The sequence below is a fragment of the Nyctereutes procyonoides genome, unplaced genomic scaffold (assembly GCF_905146905.1).
Source record: "Nyctereutes procyonoides isolate TBG_1078 unplaced genomic scaffold, NYPRO_anot_genome, whole genome shotgun sequence".
Lineage (NCBI taxonomy): Eukaryota > Metazoa > Chordata > Mammalia > Carnivora > Canidae > Nyctereutes > Nyctereutes procyonoides.
In genome coordinates, this window is record NW_026575147.1 from 18,534,340 (window position 1) to 18,552,430 (window position 18,091).

At 45.5% G+C, this 18,091-nt stretch overlaps 1 protein-coding gene across 1 annotated transcript; it reads left to right on the top strand.

Annotated features, from left to right (window-relative positions):
* Positions 1-10,301: 10,301 nt before the first annotated feature.
* On the top strand, positions 10,302-17,288 carry GJA8 (gap junction protein alpha 8). The gene is made up of 2 exons (XM_055312646.1): positions 10,302-10,378; positions 15,481-17,288. Exon 2 carries the CDS (start codon positions 15,492-15,494, stop codon positions 16,812-16,814), a length of 1,323 nt encoding a protein of 440 aa, XP_055168621.1. The 5' UTR covers positions 10,302-10,378; positions 15,481-15,491; the 3' UTR covers positions 16,815-17,288.
* The last annotated feature ends 803 nt before the right edge of the window (positions 17,289-18,091 follow it).

Consider the following 18,091-nt stretch of genomic DNA (forward strand, 5'->3'; position numbering starts at 1 on the left):
TTCACATTTAGAGTTAAGAGAGGAAGGTACCTGCCTCCCTAGAGCCCTGGACTGGCTGAGCAAAGCTGGCTATGAACTGCATTTACCACCACTAGGAATTTGGAGGATTTAGAATTCCCCTTCTGCTTTGTCAATACTTCTCTATCCTTTGCCAGCTCTCACACTTAAGGTAAAATGGAACTTGTCACCGCCATATCCCCCTATACAGTTTGGAGGGGGCACATTTGAAACTCCATAGCTGTGATAATGTCATGAAGGTTAGATGTTTCTCCCCTAGGGCTCCCACACCCTCTATTTACATGTCCAGAGTCCCTTCCTGCCTGTGAGACTGTAAACTGGCTTTGACCTATTTTGGTGGACTATCTAGAGAAAAGGGGACTATCTGCAATGAGGCTGGCCTCAGCAAGTCACATCAGCAGCACAGAAGTTGAGGGAAATCCCAGCTTCCTCAGTAGCCACAGGACCTAAGAAAGTACAGGGCCCTGGGGTAGCAAGTCTTTGGGAAATGCGCAGCCTCTTCCCAGTGTCACCTTGGAGGGTGGGAAGGGGCATAAATTGGCCAGCGACCTAAGCCTCTTCAGCTCAGCATATCACAAGTGTAAGCAAACAAAGACCCCAGTTTCAGGGGTTTGAAGGTACCATTTCATGGAAAAGACTCGGGATGAGGCAACTGGAAGGCAACATCCTACCTCAAAAGTATGCCCTGGCACACCTCGGCAGGTGAGTCTACTGCTTAGGAAGTGGCCAAGGTGAGTGAAAGAGTGTGACAATTCCATTTCTGTTTTTAGGGGAAAAGTGAATCTTCTAGTTTTTTTTTTTAAGACCTCATGCCCTATGGTCCAGAGGCTGTCATGGTTCCCAAACACCGTGCTGGCTCAGGACTGATTACTGTGTCTGCAATTACAAGGAACAAGAACCACCTTCCCACTTCCCAGCTTCTTTTTTCCTGTGGCTTTTTCCTCCTGGAACCAGGTGGGTCCCTCCCCAAGTATTTGCCCATTTGAGAAAGGTCACCTTCATTAACCCGAGGAGCCCTATCCTACCCATCTCAGGTACCCTGAAAAGCAAAAGAGAATCTGGTCTCAGAAGAGGAAGAAAACATAAAGAGATTGTGTGTGTGTGTGTGTGTGTGTGTGTGTGTGTGTGTGTGATTTCTGGCAGAGGTCATTTATAGCAGGATCCTTGCCTTTAGGTGCAGCCTGAGCAGCTCTAGACTCCTAATCCCAAGTCACCACTGGAGGTCACTGTTGAAATTATTCTTAGAAGCAGGCCACATCTGGGGCTTCTCTTACAGCTGCCATACAATCCACCCCCTGCCCCACCCCTGTGACCTTCATGATGACTACTGCTGGTGCTGGTGCTTGTGCTTTGAGAGGATAGGGCTTCCCTGGTCTCCAGCCAGCAGCTCAGCCTGGAACATGGAAAGAACTCCCCTTATTCCTGGACTAAAACCATCCACTCCTTGGAACATTCACCTCCCTTGCCAACTGGTACCTCTTCATCTCCTGCCATCTCTCTATCTCTCTGTTCATTCATTCATTTATTCATTCCACAAAGACTCAATGAGTTCTCTCATTTGCCTGGCCTTCCTAAAATGGATATGAGAAAGACACACTCCCTGCACTCACAAATCTCATAGACTAGTAGAGGAGAAAGACTCAGGAATGTACTCTTGAAATCTAACCTAGATGGGGCAGAGAAGAATTCCTGAAGGAGGTAAAGCCCAAACTGAGCCTTGATGGATGTGTCAGAGCCCGGGAGGGAGGTTCAAAGTAGCAGGGACTGCATGGACAGAGGCATGGAGGCAAGAATCAAGGTGCCGTGTATAGGGAATTTAGGAGATTACAGCTGCTAAGGGTCAAGAGCAAAGTTATGAGTGGCAAAATACAGACTGGAGTATAAGGCAAGCTTCAGACAGCAGAGGATCCTCTGTGATATGATAAGGATCCAAGCTGCATTCTGTATTGATTCTTAGCCTGAGAGGCAGAACTACAGGCACATTGCCCCCCTTGACTTGAATGACATATTTCATACCTTTAATTCAGAGTAAGGTTGAACTTGAAATTAAAATGTTACGCAGAAAAAAAATTTTTAAATTAAAATAAAAAATAAATAAAAATTTTAGAATGAAATAATACACAGTATCTCTGCATACAATAGCAAGCTACAGAAAAATTTGACATATGGGAAGGACATGATCAAGTTTGTGTTTCAGAAAGATCTCTCTGGCTTCTGGGTCCTACTTGGAACTATTCCTCAGGGCAGTCCATTGCCTAAGAGAAGCTCTGACAGCAGCAAATGATTTATAGCAAAAATTAAAGCTTCTTTGTTACATCTGTAATAATTGTTGCTAAATATATTTCATTCATAGGGGAAAAAATGAAGTGGGGATCCCCTTTCAGGACTTGGACTTCAGACCCGTGTTCGCCAGCCGTCTGTGTTGATACTGCCATCTAGTGGTGTGGGTGCAGCATAACCCCCCTGAGGTACCAAACTTGCTTCTCAACAACCTTTCTGTCATGTTTATTTTGTAAAATTCTGTATTCTCTTATTTAACCTTCAAAGAACTCCCAGGTATATCTCATTGTTTATCCATGTTACAGTGAGGAAACTGAGGGATGGACAGAAAACAATACTTGTTGTGAGTCTTCCTTGGACTGGGAACCATGGTAGATGATACACATGAGATTGACACCGTCCCTACTTCAACGACGGAGAAACCGAGTCCCTGGTGGAGAAACCAACCAGACTAAGCCACAGACTGAAGTTTTCCAGCTGCCAGAAGCATGTTCTTCCCAATGAAACTGGTCAGATTCAAGCCTCTTACTTAAGTCAAAAAGAAACCAAGTGGTAAAGGATTTAAAAAGAGGCAGGCTTTTTTTTTCCCCCTTTGGAATTTGGGGTAATTGGCCCAGACCACAAAGGAAAGGCAAAAATAAAAAGAAATAGAAAGAGGAAAAGATGTCCTCCCCATAAAAGAGTAGACAATATGCCTGTGAAAAAGAAAATAATAATGTTTATCCTCTCTCTCCACCCATGCGTGTGGTATCTGAATAGAAGTACAGATTAGGCATCCAAAACCATAAAGAGGCAAAACAAAACACCTCCAGGAAGCAAAATGACACAGCCGATCCTTGGGTTTGGTTTTCTGATTTGCAAATGGAATGGGCCCTGGAAAAGGATGATGATGATGAAATCTGTGGCCAAGGTACCAAGACAATGAATGCAATTTACATAATTTCTTTCTGATTAAAGTTAAAAGCCCATGATAGCCAAAACTCAGAGGAGAATAGGCAAGGTTCATATTGTTCTGACAATTCAGTTTTTCAGAGATCCAAGCTTAAATGCTGAACTGAAATGGAATCTACTCTGGCAAATTTCTTTCCTAACTGGTCTTCTGAATTTTAATGAAATGTAGAAGCCTTTCTAAGCCAGGCACAACGTGGAGAAACTGCAAGTTTTTTCATGACAGATTTGATTAGATAAAAATATAAATCCCCTTGTACAACAAAACACACAAAAGCAAATTTACAAGTCATCATATGAAAAAAATGTTACAATGCTTATGACAGAAATATTAGCTATAGTCTACAAAAAGAGTTTATAAACCAACAAGGAAAAGGCAAATAACCACCACCACCCCTCAAATTAATAAAGGATAGGAGGAGTAGGTGATTCAGAGAAAAAGAAATGCAAATGGCTAGTAAATATATGAGTCATCCGATAATCAGAAAACTGCAAATTAAAATAAAGCCTATCTCCTGTTCGTCTGTTGTCAAAAAAAATGTAAAGAGGGACAATAACTGGTGATGGTAAGGATAGATCACGAAGTGCCATTCACACGCTGTACTGAGAGTATAGTCTGGCACAGTCTGTTTTGAGAGTAATTGGTACTTACTGACTTTTAGGTCACATTCACCTTTTGAGCAATCAGTTCTACCTCTAGGGATACATCCTCCAAAACTATTCCTACATTTGCCCCAAAATATGTACATATAGATGTTTATCATTTTTTGAAAGTTTGTAATAGGGGCACCCAGGTGGCTCAGTGGTTGAGTGTCTGCCTTCGGCCCAGGGCATGATCCTGGAGACCTGAGATGGAGCCCCGCATCGGGCTCCCTGCATGGAGCCTGCTTCTCCCTCTGCCTGTGTCTCTGCCTCTCTGTGTGTCTCTCATGAGTAAATTGATAAAATCTCTAAAAAAACTATACATATATGGCAAAGCTAGTGAGATATATTAGGTATATATTGTTATGTATATATTAACTGTACCTTTAAAAAGCAAAAAGCATCTGGAAGGACACACACCAAACTGCTAAGCGTAGTTGCAGTGACAAGAAGATAGGAAGAAGGAGGTAAGCAGGGATCTTTACTCTTTATCCTGCATGTCCCTACCTTGCTTGACTATTTTCATTGTGCAAGCATTCATGCTATACATTTGTCATTTAAAAAAAAATATATGGATATGTACAAAGCGAATTACTGTATTTAGAATATATTTGCAGTTATGTGGGGTTTTTCAGAACAACAACAACAAAAACTTTTTTAAACGCGCAAATGTTAAGTGATTAGCACAAAGACGGGAGACCCCAAATGTTCTGAAAGGTCAGCACTGTAGAACTGATTCTCATAATTAAAGGTGACAGCATGGACAGCCAGAGCAAACATGGGCTTTGGAGTCAAGCAGATCTGGTTCCAGTCCTCACCCTGCCCCTTTCTTTCTGTGACCTCAGGAAAATTACTTAACCTTGTGGAGTCTCAGTAAAATGCAGACCAAACTGCCCACCCTTGATGTAGGTACAACTGCCAATACCATGCATGAATAAAATTTTTTTCTCCCCTTCTCATTTATGATATTATATATGTAGGATGGGCTTATACGGCAGCTGAGAGGGAACTGCAGGGAACTCCACAAGTTGTTTGTTTTCTGGATGGACTCAAAGAAATGTTTCTAGGGCTTCGCAGGGGAGGCAGGGTGTTGGGAAGTGGGGAGTGGGAGAGGGCCATAATACAAACATTTTGGGCACCAGGGCCAGCACAACCAATTCTAGTAGCCAGGCCTACCTCAAGCAGTGGTTCTAAAATGTTAACCGTGTGAGGGCTTTTTAAAACAGTTTACTATTCTCCACCCTCAGAGTTTCTGATTCAGGATGTCAGGTAGGGCTCACTCCCCTAACAAGCTTCCAGGTGATGCTGCTGCTGCGGCTGGCCTAGGGAACCCCAGTTTGAGACCTGCTGACTTACAGCATCAATAACTGCTCCCACCCCAGTGAATATGAGGCTGCATCAGGCTCTTTCCCTACACCTCTTCTGGAATGTTCTCCCTGCACCCCCCCCCTGCAGCTAGAATGCCAGGACACTCCCTAGTCTCAAACCCAGCCAATGGCCAGTTTCTGCAGCCTGAGTTCTCTCACTAAGGTGATGGGGGCAGCTGAAGAGAACCTAAGACTTTTAAGGACTTTTAGTGGGGAGAGGGGAGGCATTGGCAGGAAGGGGTGAGTGCCGAGAGGCAGATCTAACCCTGGCCTGGGTCCTGCTTACTCTGCATGCTCAGCACAAGGACAGGAAGTGTGTCCCCCTTCTGCCTAAGCAGATTGGAAAAGATAACTTTGTTAGCAGGAGAAGCCAGGGCCAGGGGTCGTGCTCTATAGAATTGGCACAATCTGCTCTCATGCATGAGCTGCTCTGTTCAATAGAGTGCCCGGCCTTGTCCTGACAACCGTCTGTGAGGGAAATCCTCTCCCCAGTGAAAGTGACCCCTGTCCCCCACTCCAGCCCATCCCTTGCCCCTAAGGGCACAGGAGACCTTGAATCTCAGCCAAATGGCTGTGATGAAGAAGAATCTCTGGCTCACGACCAAACTGGCCAGGGAGGAGGGACAGACAGGGCCACAGCTTACCTCCAGGCCTCTCCAGGTGGTGCAAGCAAGGAAAAGTAAGTGTTGATCCCTCTGCTGGTTAAGCAAAGAGTCCTGGCTCTCCTTCAGGTGGTAGCCAAACCTTGTTCCTAATAGTGATGATGGCAGTTACTCTTTAGCAAGTGCTCACTGAATGTCAAGTACTAAACTCAATCTTATGCATATTGTTTTATTGAATCACTGTGACTCTTGCCATTTTTCACAGGAGAAAACAGAGGAGGAGCTGAGGACAGTCAGGTGAGCAAGGCCAGGTGCAGATTGGGGTGGGGGGGCGGGGATGGTGATGGTGAACGGATCTCATTCCAAAACCTGGCATTTCATGGTTTCTCTGTTCCTGTTCCTAAAAGACGGAAGCCACAGCCTCAGGTAGGCTCTCGTAGGCCAGACCCCCCTCCTCTGCCAGGCCCTTATCTCCTTGAGCAGACGGGCATGAGGCTTCTCTGTGCACTCGGCGCGCTAGGCATCACCGCAGGGCTTGTGCTCCATCCAAGTTTGTGCTCCCAGCACAGCACCAGGCACACACTGACAACTTCACAAAAGCTTTGGGGCAGAAGAGGAGGGCAAAGTTCCGCGTTGGAGGCTGGGTATCTCATTTCTTGGTATCATCGAAGTTTTAAAGATGAACAAACCATATGTAGATGAAATAATCAAGAGACAGAAATTACATTTTCCAGCCGATCCTGTCTACACCCACTGTTTCAGCCACACCTAGCCTGCCTGCTGCTGAAAGGCTTGGCCTGGCTTGTTCTTCCCACTACACCCTCACAGAGCTCTCCCTCACCCTCTTTTTTTTTTTTTTAAAGATCTTATTTATTTACTCATGAGAGACACAGAGAAAGAGAGAGGCAGAGACATAGGCAGAGGGAGAAGCAGGATCCCAGAACCCCAAGATCACGCCCTGAGCCCAAGGCAGACGCTAAACCTCTGAGCCACCCAAGTGCCCCTCCTCACCCTCTTTAAAGTGTGCTCAAACCTCACCTGCTCAGTGAGGTCTGTGTGAGAAACACCCCTCTCCTCTAATTGGCTCTCTCAATCCCTCCGCTCCCCTCCCACCTCCGAACTTTTTCGTTCTGAGGTAGCTCTTATCACCTCCTAACCTACTGTGTAATTCCCTGAGTTATTGTGTTTAAAGAGAATCATCCCCTCCCCCCATCAGACCATCAGCTCTGCTATGGAGGGGATTTTTGTTTTACTCACTGATGTGTCCGAAATACCTCCTATGGTGGGAGCTCAGAAAATGCTTGTGAAGTGACTCTCCAAACATTGTCCACGAAGTCAGAGCCAGGCCTCGACATTCAGGGAAATGACCCAATTCACCCACAGCCCCTGGCCCTGGGTTTCTCAGAGACTCATTCTCCCTTGCACACACAAGCAGCTGAAAGAGAAAGATTCTGTGCCTCCTAATTCCAGTCACTGAGACTGACTGGTAACAGTCCCCTCGGGCCCCATACAGCTGTCTGCCTGCCCTCCTGCTCACAATAGGATTTGCCGGGTTCTCCCTAAAGAGGCTTGCTGCTTAGTGAGTCTATACCCCTACATGGAAACATCCAGAGCCATGGAAATTCCTGGGCCTCAGAGCTGTACCACAACCTCAGGATGTCATTTCCACCCTGAATTGGTTTCCCCACCTGTAAAACGAGGGATGGAGGCCCACAATTTCTTCTGGTCTTTTCCAGTTCTGACATTTTCCCTGTGGGAGGGGAGCATGTATGATCTTAATCAAGCCAACCCATGATCCTGGGGCACAGGACACAGACAGATTCAGAGGGGGGAGGAGATCACAGTGAACATAACTAACAACTGGACAGGGATTCACAGCATTGCATGGGTTAGATCAATAGCCACCATCATTATTATCAATAGCCAACACCACCTTTTCACAAAAGAGGAAAGGAGGTCATTATCATCTCTCTTCCATAGATAAGAAAACCAAGACACAGAGAGACTGAGCAAACCGCTTACAAATAGAAACAGAAAGGGCCCCACCCAGAGCCAGGCCTTCCCACTGAAAATCCAATGGTCTCCCCACACATAACTGTTTCACTGCTTCCAAAACATACCTTGAATAGAATGCCACTGTTAGATTATCCAAAACGTCAATGCTCTAATAATCCATACTACAAAACAGAAAAGTGGTATTTGCATTCAAATGTGGTTAGACCCCGTACTCTAGAGCTTTATTTACATCAAACAATAGAGCCACCACAAGAGGACTTCCTACTGAAAGACCTGAAAAACCGACTCTAATTGCTGCTTCAAACACCTCTCAATAACAGATGAGCCTAAGATGATCCTCTCTCTCATTTTTTTCTTTCTCTTTCTTTCTTTTTTTCTTTCTTTCTTTCTTTCTTTCTTTCTTTCTTTCTTTCTCTTTCTTTTTCTTTCTTTCTTTCTTTCTTTCTTTCTTTCTTTCTTTCTTTCTCTTTCCTTTCTTTTTAAGAGCTCATTTATTTATTCATGAGAGACATAAAGAGAGAGGCAGAGACATAGGCAGAAGGAAAAGCAGGCCTCCTGCAGGGAACCCAATGTGGGACTTGATCCAAGGACCCGGGGAATCACACCCTGAGCCAAAGGCAGACACTCAACAACTGAGCCACCCAGCTTCCCCTCCCATCTCTTTCAAAATGTTCCTCGAGAGGTAAGGGATTGAGTGTGTTTTCAAAGACTACAAACAAAAACTGACAACAAAAATAATTCAATCAAGTGGGCACTATTAGCAGAGTGTCTTCAACACCAACAGAATAAATAAGCAAAGAAAGCTAGATTTGTCCAAACCTGAGAGACTATAGTTGGTTCAGAGCTGTGATGACATTCTTTATTTTTCCAGACTCAATCACATCCTCTATGACCATCTCTCACAAAATGATGTCAGGAGGTGGGGCTGCTCTATCACAAGCCAAGTTAGCCTGGAAATCCCTAAATGAGAGAAACTCATTTGAAAAGAAGTCTGTAGTTTCTGGAATATCTCAGAGAAAGCACAAGCTCCAGGAATCAACATTTACCAAATGCTCTCAAAAGAAACACTGGGTTTCCTTCCGTCTCTCCTCTGACTTCTTGCCTCACTGATATTGGAGAACAGCCTTGGCCAGTTGTTTTTAAATGAGGGATTCTCTAGAAGGCTCTGTCCCAGTTAGAGTAGTCCTTCAAATTTGAAGTCTGAAAGAAATCAGAATTCTAAAGTAAGTAAGATAGTGAACGTTATAATACAATTGGAATTGGAGACTCATACAACTTTGGTACCATCACCCTTCCAACAACCACCATCAAAATGTAATATTTCCATGACACCAGAAAGGACAGGAAATGAAGGTTGAGAAGAGGCAAGCACTCAGATTATTTTTTTCCGGTTTACTCTCAAAGTTGCCTTCCACTTAGTAATCATATATTATAGATTTCCTAAAACATCCCAGTTCCAACTATTTTTGCTCCCTTACTTCCATACATAAACTTACATAATAACTTTGGGGTTTGGAAAATGTGGTCAAAACAATCATTTTTCATATCAATGTAATGGTCAGTCCCAGACAATGGAAAGAGGATGGGCCTCGGGGAGGCAGAGAGCATACATTCATGCCCTCAGAGCTAGCTTCCCAAACATCATTCCTCATTAGGCCACACACAGGCATTTCATCCCGGAGCTTCTTGGTGATGTAAACCTCATGCCCCCATTTTGCAGTTGGAGGCATAAGAGTCTAAAACTGTTAGCTGACCCTGCATAATCAATCTCCCTGACTCTGCAGGTTCTCAGAAGTATTTGTAATTATGAGTAAAACAAGGTGGGAAATATTCTATTGACAAATGGCAGCAGAATTCTTCGGAGTATTAAGGCTCCTCTCAAAGGAAGAAACTTTGAGACACAAGAACAAACCCCGAGTAGAGGATGATAGATCAATCTTTGTAAAGGACTTAACTGCTCTTTTTGGGGGGAGGGGGTGCTTTGGCACAGTCTGACTGGGGGCAGGGGGATGCACATAGGTGACCTCTTACTGTCCCTACCTAGGGATTCTCTAAGCTGACGATACTGGGAAAATTGCCCCAGCCTCAGGCCCTCTGGAGAGAAGCCAAAGGTTTTCTGCAGTAGAGGGCCAGTCTGCTGCTAAAAGACACTTTTGGAAGCTACAGAAGCCCATCTAAGCTTTCCCACATCAGCTTTTCCCCACCCTCCTCCCCTCTGTGCCCAACACAGCTCTCCCATTCTCTCTCTCCTATTGTTTTCCAAACATCCCTCCCTTCATAAAAGCTGTCTGGCTGGGAGCTTAAAATATTGCTGGACAGTAAAACCTACCCATCAGTGCCAATCCAGTCATATCTGCTCAGTCATGCAGCACAGTAGGGGCGGGATAGAGAAGTGGGAGGTGGGCTTTTAGGTGCCAAAGGAAAGAGGCCAAAGTTGCCATTTTGCTGCTGAGCGCCAAGAGAGAAAGAGAGCGCATATTTCTCCGGGGGACCCTACTCCTACTGGCAAGTTTTCCTTGGGTTATATTGGTCTGTAGCCTTCCCCCCTGCAACCCCAGCTTCTTTTCCAGCCTAATCTAAGGGCCATATCTGGGCTTCTATAAAAGGAAAAATGTTGTCACTGAAGTTCAGTCTTGGGTTGGACAGGCTGGACTTAGAGTCCAGTTCTGAAAACTCTCTTGGAATTGACCTAAGAGTTGGCAGAGATTTGGGAGGGAAAGGAATGTAGCAATGGGGAAAGGGGAAGGGAGGTAGATGCCCAAAATTTAACCACAATTTGACTTTTTTTTAAGATTTTCTCATTTTTCAGAATGAATTAACATGCATCCAGGAATCCTGAGGGACACAGAACAAGTATTTCATATTTATGAGTTTTGCACTTTTTTCACTTGACCTCTGTGATAGGAGTAATAGTAAAAACTACCGAGGGCTGTGGGTGTAGAAGGCTTCATGCTCCACATTTTCAATGTTGGAGCATTTAATGCCACACAAGAACTGGTCTAGCTGAAGACCATAAACATCTTCCTGGGAGCAGGCTCTGTCGGCCCTCTTGGAGAGACGCTCTTTAAAGTGGCTGCTCTAGAGACATGAATGGAAGTACATTTACACCCTCTTACCAGCCGGAGTGGTAAGTGGCCATCTATTCCTTCAGAGAGCTGGTTAACAAGGACGTAAGTGTGTCATTCTGCCTCTTTGAAGGCAAGAGAAGACTATAATTTACTGGAAATTGCCCTGGGCTTGAAAAACTGGAAGACCCAGGCTTACATCCCTGTTCTGCCCCCAGCTGATGAGCCCCTTTGGCAGAACTATTTAACTTCCCAATCTGCCTTCCTGTTAATGGAGGCTGAATGTGCCTGGTTCACGTGTTCTCAGTCATTCTCTAGACTTGTCAGTTCTGGTCCAAGATGAACCTTTCAGCAGCCTGTAATAATAATGTAGTAAACTATGTAGTCAATTTTTCACCAATTTAAATATGTTTGATTTAAAGGACTTTTATTCTGAAAATATGGCTTTTCTACTTTTGTAGTATGAAAATTCCCCATTTACAAAACGATGGTGAATACAGACTATAGTCATAATTAGTGATTTATTTTTTAAAAGATTTTAATATTTACTGAGAGAGAGAGAGAGCACGCAGGGCAGGGGAGCAGTGGGAGAGGGAGAAGCAGACACCCCACCAAGTGGGAAGCCTGATACAGGGCTCCATCCCAGGACCCTGAGATCATGACCTGAGCTGAAGGCTGATGCTTAACCAACTGAGACACCTAAGCACCCCCATAATTAGTGATTTAATAAGTTTCTTATTTTTATGTCCTTGCTTGGCAAATTAAGAGTTGGTAGCCCTATGTTAGTCACCCTATTCTGTTGTTCTTATACTAGTCTGTGAAGTCCAATTCTGAGAACCACTGGCCTAGTTCACATGGCTGTTATGAGGACTAAAACAAGAAATGGAAGAGTTATAAATAGACAAGGGGTACTCAAATACAAGGTATCATTTTAATCATTACTTAAAACTGTAATCCTCTGGTGGGATATTCTGGCGGATACCCTGAGGGTGGAGGCTTGACCTCCACTGGTTTATTTTCTATCTATAAACAGATCTATAAAAGATCTGTTCCTCTTTGAAGAAAAGAGAAATATTCTTCCTTTGGTTTGGATTACTCCCTGCTCCAGCGGAATGAATAGCTTGTTCGTATATACTCTGATCTGACTTGCTTTAAGCATAATTTTCATTGGTAGAAGTCAGGGACCCAAGGCACTTACCTTTAGCACCTCTAAAGCTTCTCTTAAAAGCATAGTTGGCCAGTTTCAACAGCAAGGAAGTGGAAAGATTTTGTCCTAAGTTATTTTCTCTCCTTCTATTATTATGAAAAACTTTGTAACTAGACATTAAAACACACACATGCACACACACACACACATACACACGCTCAATCCTGGTATTGCAGGGTGGGGTGTAGAAGAACACAGCTGTGTTTGGCTTTAGTTTGGAAATTACCGATGGGGTGGTCAGGAGGCTCTTCATATTCCATGAATATACGCCATGACATTACCTATCAAGAATCATTGACCTTCCCTTTTTGTTTATACAAAACAGTCCCTTAAAACAGTTAGTTTCGGATCAATTTACTATCTTTTTTGGCATTTAGCATTTCTTTGCAAGTTTTCAGTCTCCCCACTGCTAACTCCAGCAAAGAAGCCTGCAGTTCCCTAGACTTTAAGTAGTACTGGTACTACATGTGTGCTACATGGTACTACATGAGATTGAGAATTTCAGATTTCAAACTATTAATGTTGGTCCCATGCACTGGTATTTATGAAGCACCGACTCTGTGAAGGTCTTTGTTTTGTGTCATTATGGTTCACAGAAGATGAAGACAAAATGATCCCTGCCCTCCAAGAGCTTTTGATTCTCAAAGGCAGAAACAAGACTGATAGACATACAGTCCTGAGAGTGTGTGCTTACCCCACACATTCATTAGGTACATAAGTGAAATACACACAGAAACCCAAAGGACTAATACAGTACAATACAAAGACCATGTCAAAACTGAGTTGATGTATCAATGAGGATAAGACATTAGCAACACTAGATGCAGAGTATGTTAAAGCCAGACTTGTTCTTATAGGAATAAGTTATACAAATTGTTGTTTTCACATGAATGTTAGTTTGAACCATGTGATAAGAAATTTGGGTTTTCCTGGCTCTGCCACCAAAAGGATTTATGCCTTGGCTGTTTACCTGATTTACCTGTTTACCTGATTCCATCTGCCAGAAGACAATGGAAATGGCTGCCTCTCATTACAGAGCAAGCACTAGATTTAAATGCACTTGGAGGAGTGTTAATAGTAGAAGTGTAACTAGATGCATGTGACTGGGATTCTGAACAGCTGGTTCTGAGTAGAGGACCCTCTCCCACTCTCAGTCCCCCGTTCCCAGAGAGCTACAGATGCTCTTGCCTGCCCAGGAGGAGAGAAGCTGCTGTTGGATGCCCTACCTCATTGGGAGTTTCTAGGGCTCCAAGAGGAGCAACACCCTCTGCTCTTCAACTAAAAGCAGACAGCAGTCGTGCATACCCTGAGAGCACAGGTCAGGCATTGCTCATGCCTGCAATCACTGTCTGCCACCAAATACTGTCTGGCCAGGCTCCAAATGACAGGTTGAAAGGCGGCTTTAAGGTGCCATTTTGTTTATCCTTTCCTAGCAATGAAAATCACACCTAATTTAAGATACCACTTATCATCACCCATTCAACTGTCTAACAAATTTCACTCTCATTTAAAAGTGGGCTTTGTCCCTATGAGCTTCTGATCCCAAAGGGTGGGACATGACTGAGAGAAGCCCAGAGTAGCATCTCCAGCATGAACTCTTGCCCTGGTCTAAGAGCTGTGATGAGGAAACACTGTAATTCTAGAAATGTTCAGGCTGGAAGAGCATCTGCTACAGGCTGAGGTGGAAGGGGTTGATTTTTTTTTTCTTTTTTAAAGTATATATATTTATTTAAGTAATCTTCACACCCAGCATGGGTCTTGAGCCCACAACCCCAAGATCAAGAGTCCCATCCATGCTCCTTGGACTGAGCCAGCCAGGTGCCCCAAGGTGGAAGTTCTGATCATAATCCTTCATAGATTAGCACATATTTGCACTGGGTGAATGTCCCAGTTTGCACACATCACCCCTGTCAGTTCGATCCCATGTGCATTAGTCATTGCTGTTGCTAGGGGCATTATATGCTGTCATGTTTAACGGTATTTTTTTTTCCTGACAAATTTTTAACTCTATTAAAATATCCTCATGTTACAGATCCGAAAACCTTTTCATTCTGTGGGACACTAAAAGCGTCTCAGTGGACCTTCCTCACCCTATAACATGATTCCTCCCTGAAGCACTCTCCCCATTCTTTTGGATTTTTATATTATTATTATTATAAAAGAATATTGCTGTCAGTTTGTGAAGCTGTTAAGAATGGTTTCCAGATGTCAACCTAGAGAAGAAAAAACATAAATTAAGAGTCCAGGAGTTGCAGAATTGTGTAGTTCTGATCGAAAGCAATGTATCTCCAGGGTGTAGTGGAAAGAACAGACTTTGGGACCAGGCAGACAAAACTGCATCTGATCTTAGTTTGTTTAACCTTTCTGAACTTCAGCTTTCTCATGTGTTCAAATCAAATTGGTTAAACAGGGATCCCTGGATGGCGCAGCGGTTTAGCGCCTGCCTTTGGCCCAGGGCGTGATCCTGGAGACCCGGGATCGAGTCCCACGTCGGGCTCCCGGTGCATGGAGCCTGCTTCTCCCTCTGCCTATGTCTCTGCCTCTCTCTCTCTCTCTCTGACTATCATAAATAAAAAAAAAAAAAAAAGAAAATTACTTCAAATTGGTTAAACATGTTTTGAGCTTTCACTCAGCTCTGGGCTCTATGAGAGGCACTGAGTATGCAGCAGTAAATAAAATAGGCACAGTCCATCGCCTTATGAAGATTATAGCCTAGCAGTATCAGATTAAATAAAATAATGTAATGTCAGAAGGCTGTCAAATAGTAGATGTTGAAAAAACATTTCTTTCCTCCACTTCCCTCCAAACACAGGATCATTATACATTACAACACATTCAAAAGTAAGATGGCTACAGACAATTTCACACATCCTAGAATTTTGGTGGGGGCCCAAACACCCATGGTAAAGGGTATTCTTTCCTCAGTGTGCTTCTTGAAGCTTAGTTTAGCTTGTGGTCTTGATTTGAATCCATGTAAGCATAGGTTTCTATTTACGGTCAACAGTGAACTCTTACTGGGGTGGAATTCAAGGAATTATATCTATATTGCCTCATTTATCCTTTCAGACCACCACTTGTACAGTGTCCAAGAACAGGTATTAGTGTTAAAACCACTTTGCAGATGAGGAAGCTAGTGGAAGCAGATTCTGGGGGCGTTCTTGGCTCCTCATCCTAGCCTACACAGAGGAAGCACTCCACAGGAGCTGTTTCGGTGCTCAAGCACATTCTGGCAGCTCAGAAAGGAGAGGGACCCCGAGTGTTAGCAAAAAAGTGTTAGCATCCCCCACTGGAGATGGCACCGTGGCCGCTCAGCTCTTGCCTTCTCCCTCCTCCAGGTGGGTGAGAAATGGGTGACTGGAGCTTCCTGGGGAACATCTTGGAGGAGGTGAATGAGCACTCCACAGTCATCGGCAGGGTCTGGCTCACGGTGCTGTTCATCTTCCGGATCCTCATCCTGGGCACGGCCGCCGAGTTCGTGTGGGGGGATGAGCAGTCCGACTTCGTGTGCAACACCCAGCAGCCCGGCTGCGAAAACGTGTGCTACGACGAGGCCTTCCCCATCTCGCACATCCGCCTCTGGGTGCTGCAGATCATCTTCGTGTCCACGCCGTCGCTGGTGTACGTGGGCCACGCGGTGCACCACGTCCGCATGGAGGAGAAGCGCAAGGAGCGCGAGGCCGAGGAGCTGTGCCAGCAGGCGGCGGGCGACGGCGGCGACAGGGTGCCGCTGGCCGTGGACCAGGGCAGCGTCAAGAAGGGCAGCAACAGCAGCAAAGGCACCAAGAAGTTCCGCCTGGAGGGCACCCTGCTGAGGACCTACATCTGCCACATCATCTTCAAGACCCTCTTCGAGGTGGGCTTCATCGTGGGCCACTACTTCCTGTACGGTTTCCGGATCCTGCCCCTCTATCGCTGCAGCAGGTGGCCCTGCCCCAACGTGGTGGACTGCTTCGTGTCACGGCCCACAGAGAAAACCATCTTCATCCTGTTCATGTTGTCGGTGGCCTCCGTGTCCCTCTTCCTCAACATCCTGGAGATGAGTCACCTGGGCCTCAAGAGGATCCGGTCTGCCTTCAAGAGGCCGGTGGAGCAGCCCCTGGGGGAGATCCCTGAGAAGTCCCTCCACTCCATCGCTGTCTCCTCCATCCAGAAAGCCAAGGGCTACCAGCTGCTGGAGGAAGAGAAAATTGTGTCCCACTATTTCCCTTTGACTGAGGTCGGGATGGTGGAGACCAGCCCACTTTCTGCCAAGCCTTTCAGTCAGTTCGAGGAGAAGATGGGCACCGGGCCCCTAGGGGACCTGTCCCGAGCTTACCAAGAGACACTGCCTTCCTATGCTCAGGTGGGAGCCCAGGAGGGGGAGGGCGAGGAGCAGCCCGTGGAGGAGGGGGCCGAACCAGAGGTGGGGGACAAGAGGCAGGAAGCTGAGACAGTGAGCACAGAGGGGCAGGAGACCATGGCTGCGCTGGAGGGGGAGAAAGCCGAGACTCCCGAGGTGGGGAAGGAGGGCGGGAAAGAAGAGCTGCAGGCTGAGAAGGTTTCAAAGCAAGGGCTGCCCGCAGAGAAGTCACCTTCACTGTGTCCAGACTTGACCAGGGATGACACCAGACCCCTGAGCAGGCTGAGCAAAGCCAGCAGCCGGGCGAGGTCAGACGATCTAACCGTATGAAGTGGTACCAAAGAAAGAAAGAAAGAAAAGAGGACACCCGAGCTAACATAGGGCAAGATGAAACCTAAAGATGAAACCTCGAAACACCACCATGATTTGAGTCTTCTGTCCCTCCCCTCACACCCGCCCCTGGTTGGACAGGCACTGCAGGGGCACAGTACTTGCTGTGCAACTAGGAAACCACATTTCCCATATAAAAGGATGACCAAGATAAACCCATTGTGCCATCAAAGTTCCCAGTCTCGAATGACTGCCCTGCCCCTCTACCCCAACTACAATGGAGAGCTCTGCTTTCATCCCCATTTCTCCATACAAATCCCTCCAATCAGAACTGTGGTTGCCTCATAGCTTTTTGCCAGTCATGACTCAAGCTCACTAGCTCAGCCAGATTTTTATCACCCCAGCACTTCCCTAGCAGACACCACATGATCACATATCAGAGGGGCCCAAACTCAGATGTCTATGGGATGCAGGCAGCTGCTTTAACCTGATGGGGTGGACCTGTTCTAATGCCACGGGACGTCTAGGGTTGTGAAGATTGGGGGGCTCTGCTACTCAGTACCAGGCACTGATTACTAGGCAGTGTTACCTGACTGTCTGATTTTCCCAGAGAAGCCAGAAGTCCAAACTTTTCAGTGAAATTTTTAATATTGCCAACTAATTTTTAAATATGCTGTGTGGGCCAAACAAAATGTGTACAAACCAAATTTAACCTATGGGGCACCAAACTGCAAGATCAGCCTATTATTGGTGAGCCCAGCTTTCCTATGGAATTATTCATATTATTTATGGCTCCCAAATCTCATCTCACCATTTTGGAGTGTTTGGTTAAAATCATCAGTCCAGGGGATACCCAATATTCTCACTGGCCTTTCTTTTGGGTCACCGTAACCCCTGGGTTCTGATTCAGTTTTATCCCTTGAATTGGTGGGGATTCTGCCTTGGGTACCATAAAAGAAAGAGAGCAAGACTCTCACCCTCTCCCTGAACTGAAAGAGCCTTGTGAGTCTGGTCACAGTTTTCTTCCCTGAAATAAGAAGATCCTCTTCTTCCCTCTCCTCTTCCAATATCAGCGGTCAGCCTGAAATCCACACCCCCTTTCATCAGGGGATGGGAGCAAGCCAGCAGATAACCTGCCCACTGACCTGTCTTTGTCTTGAGGAGAGTCAGCTCTCAGGCCTTACCTAGACACAAGATGTGTACAAAGAGGACCATCACAGTGATACTAGGGAGAGCCTCTTACAAAGTGGGAGCTCCAACAGTCAGAATCCCAAAGT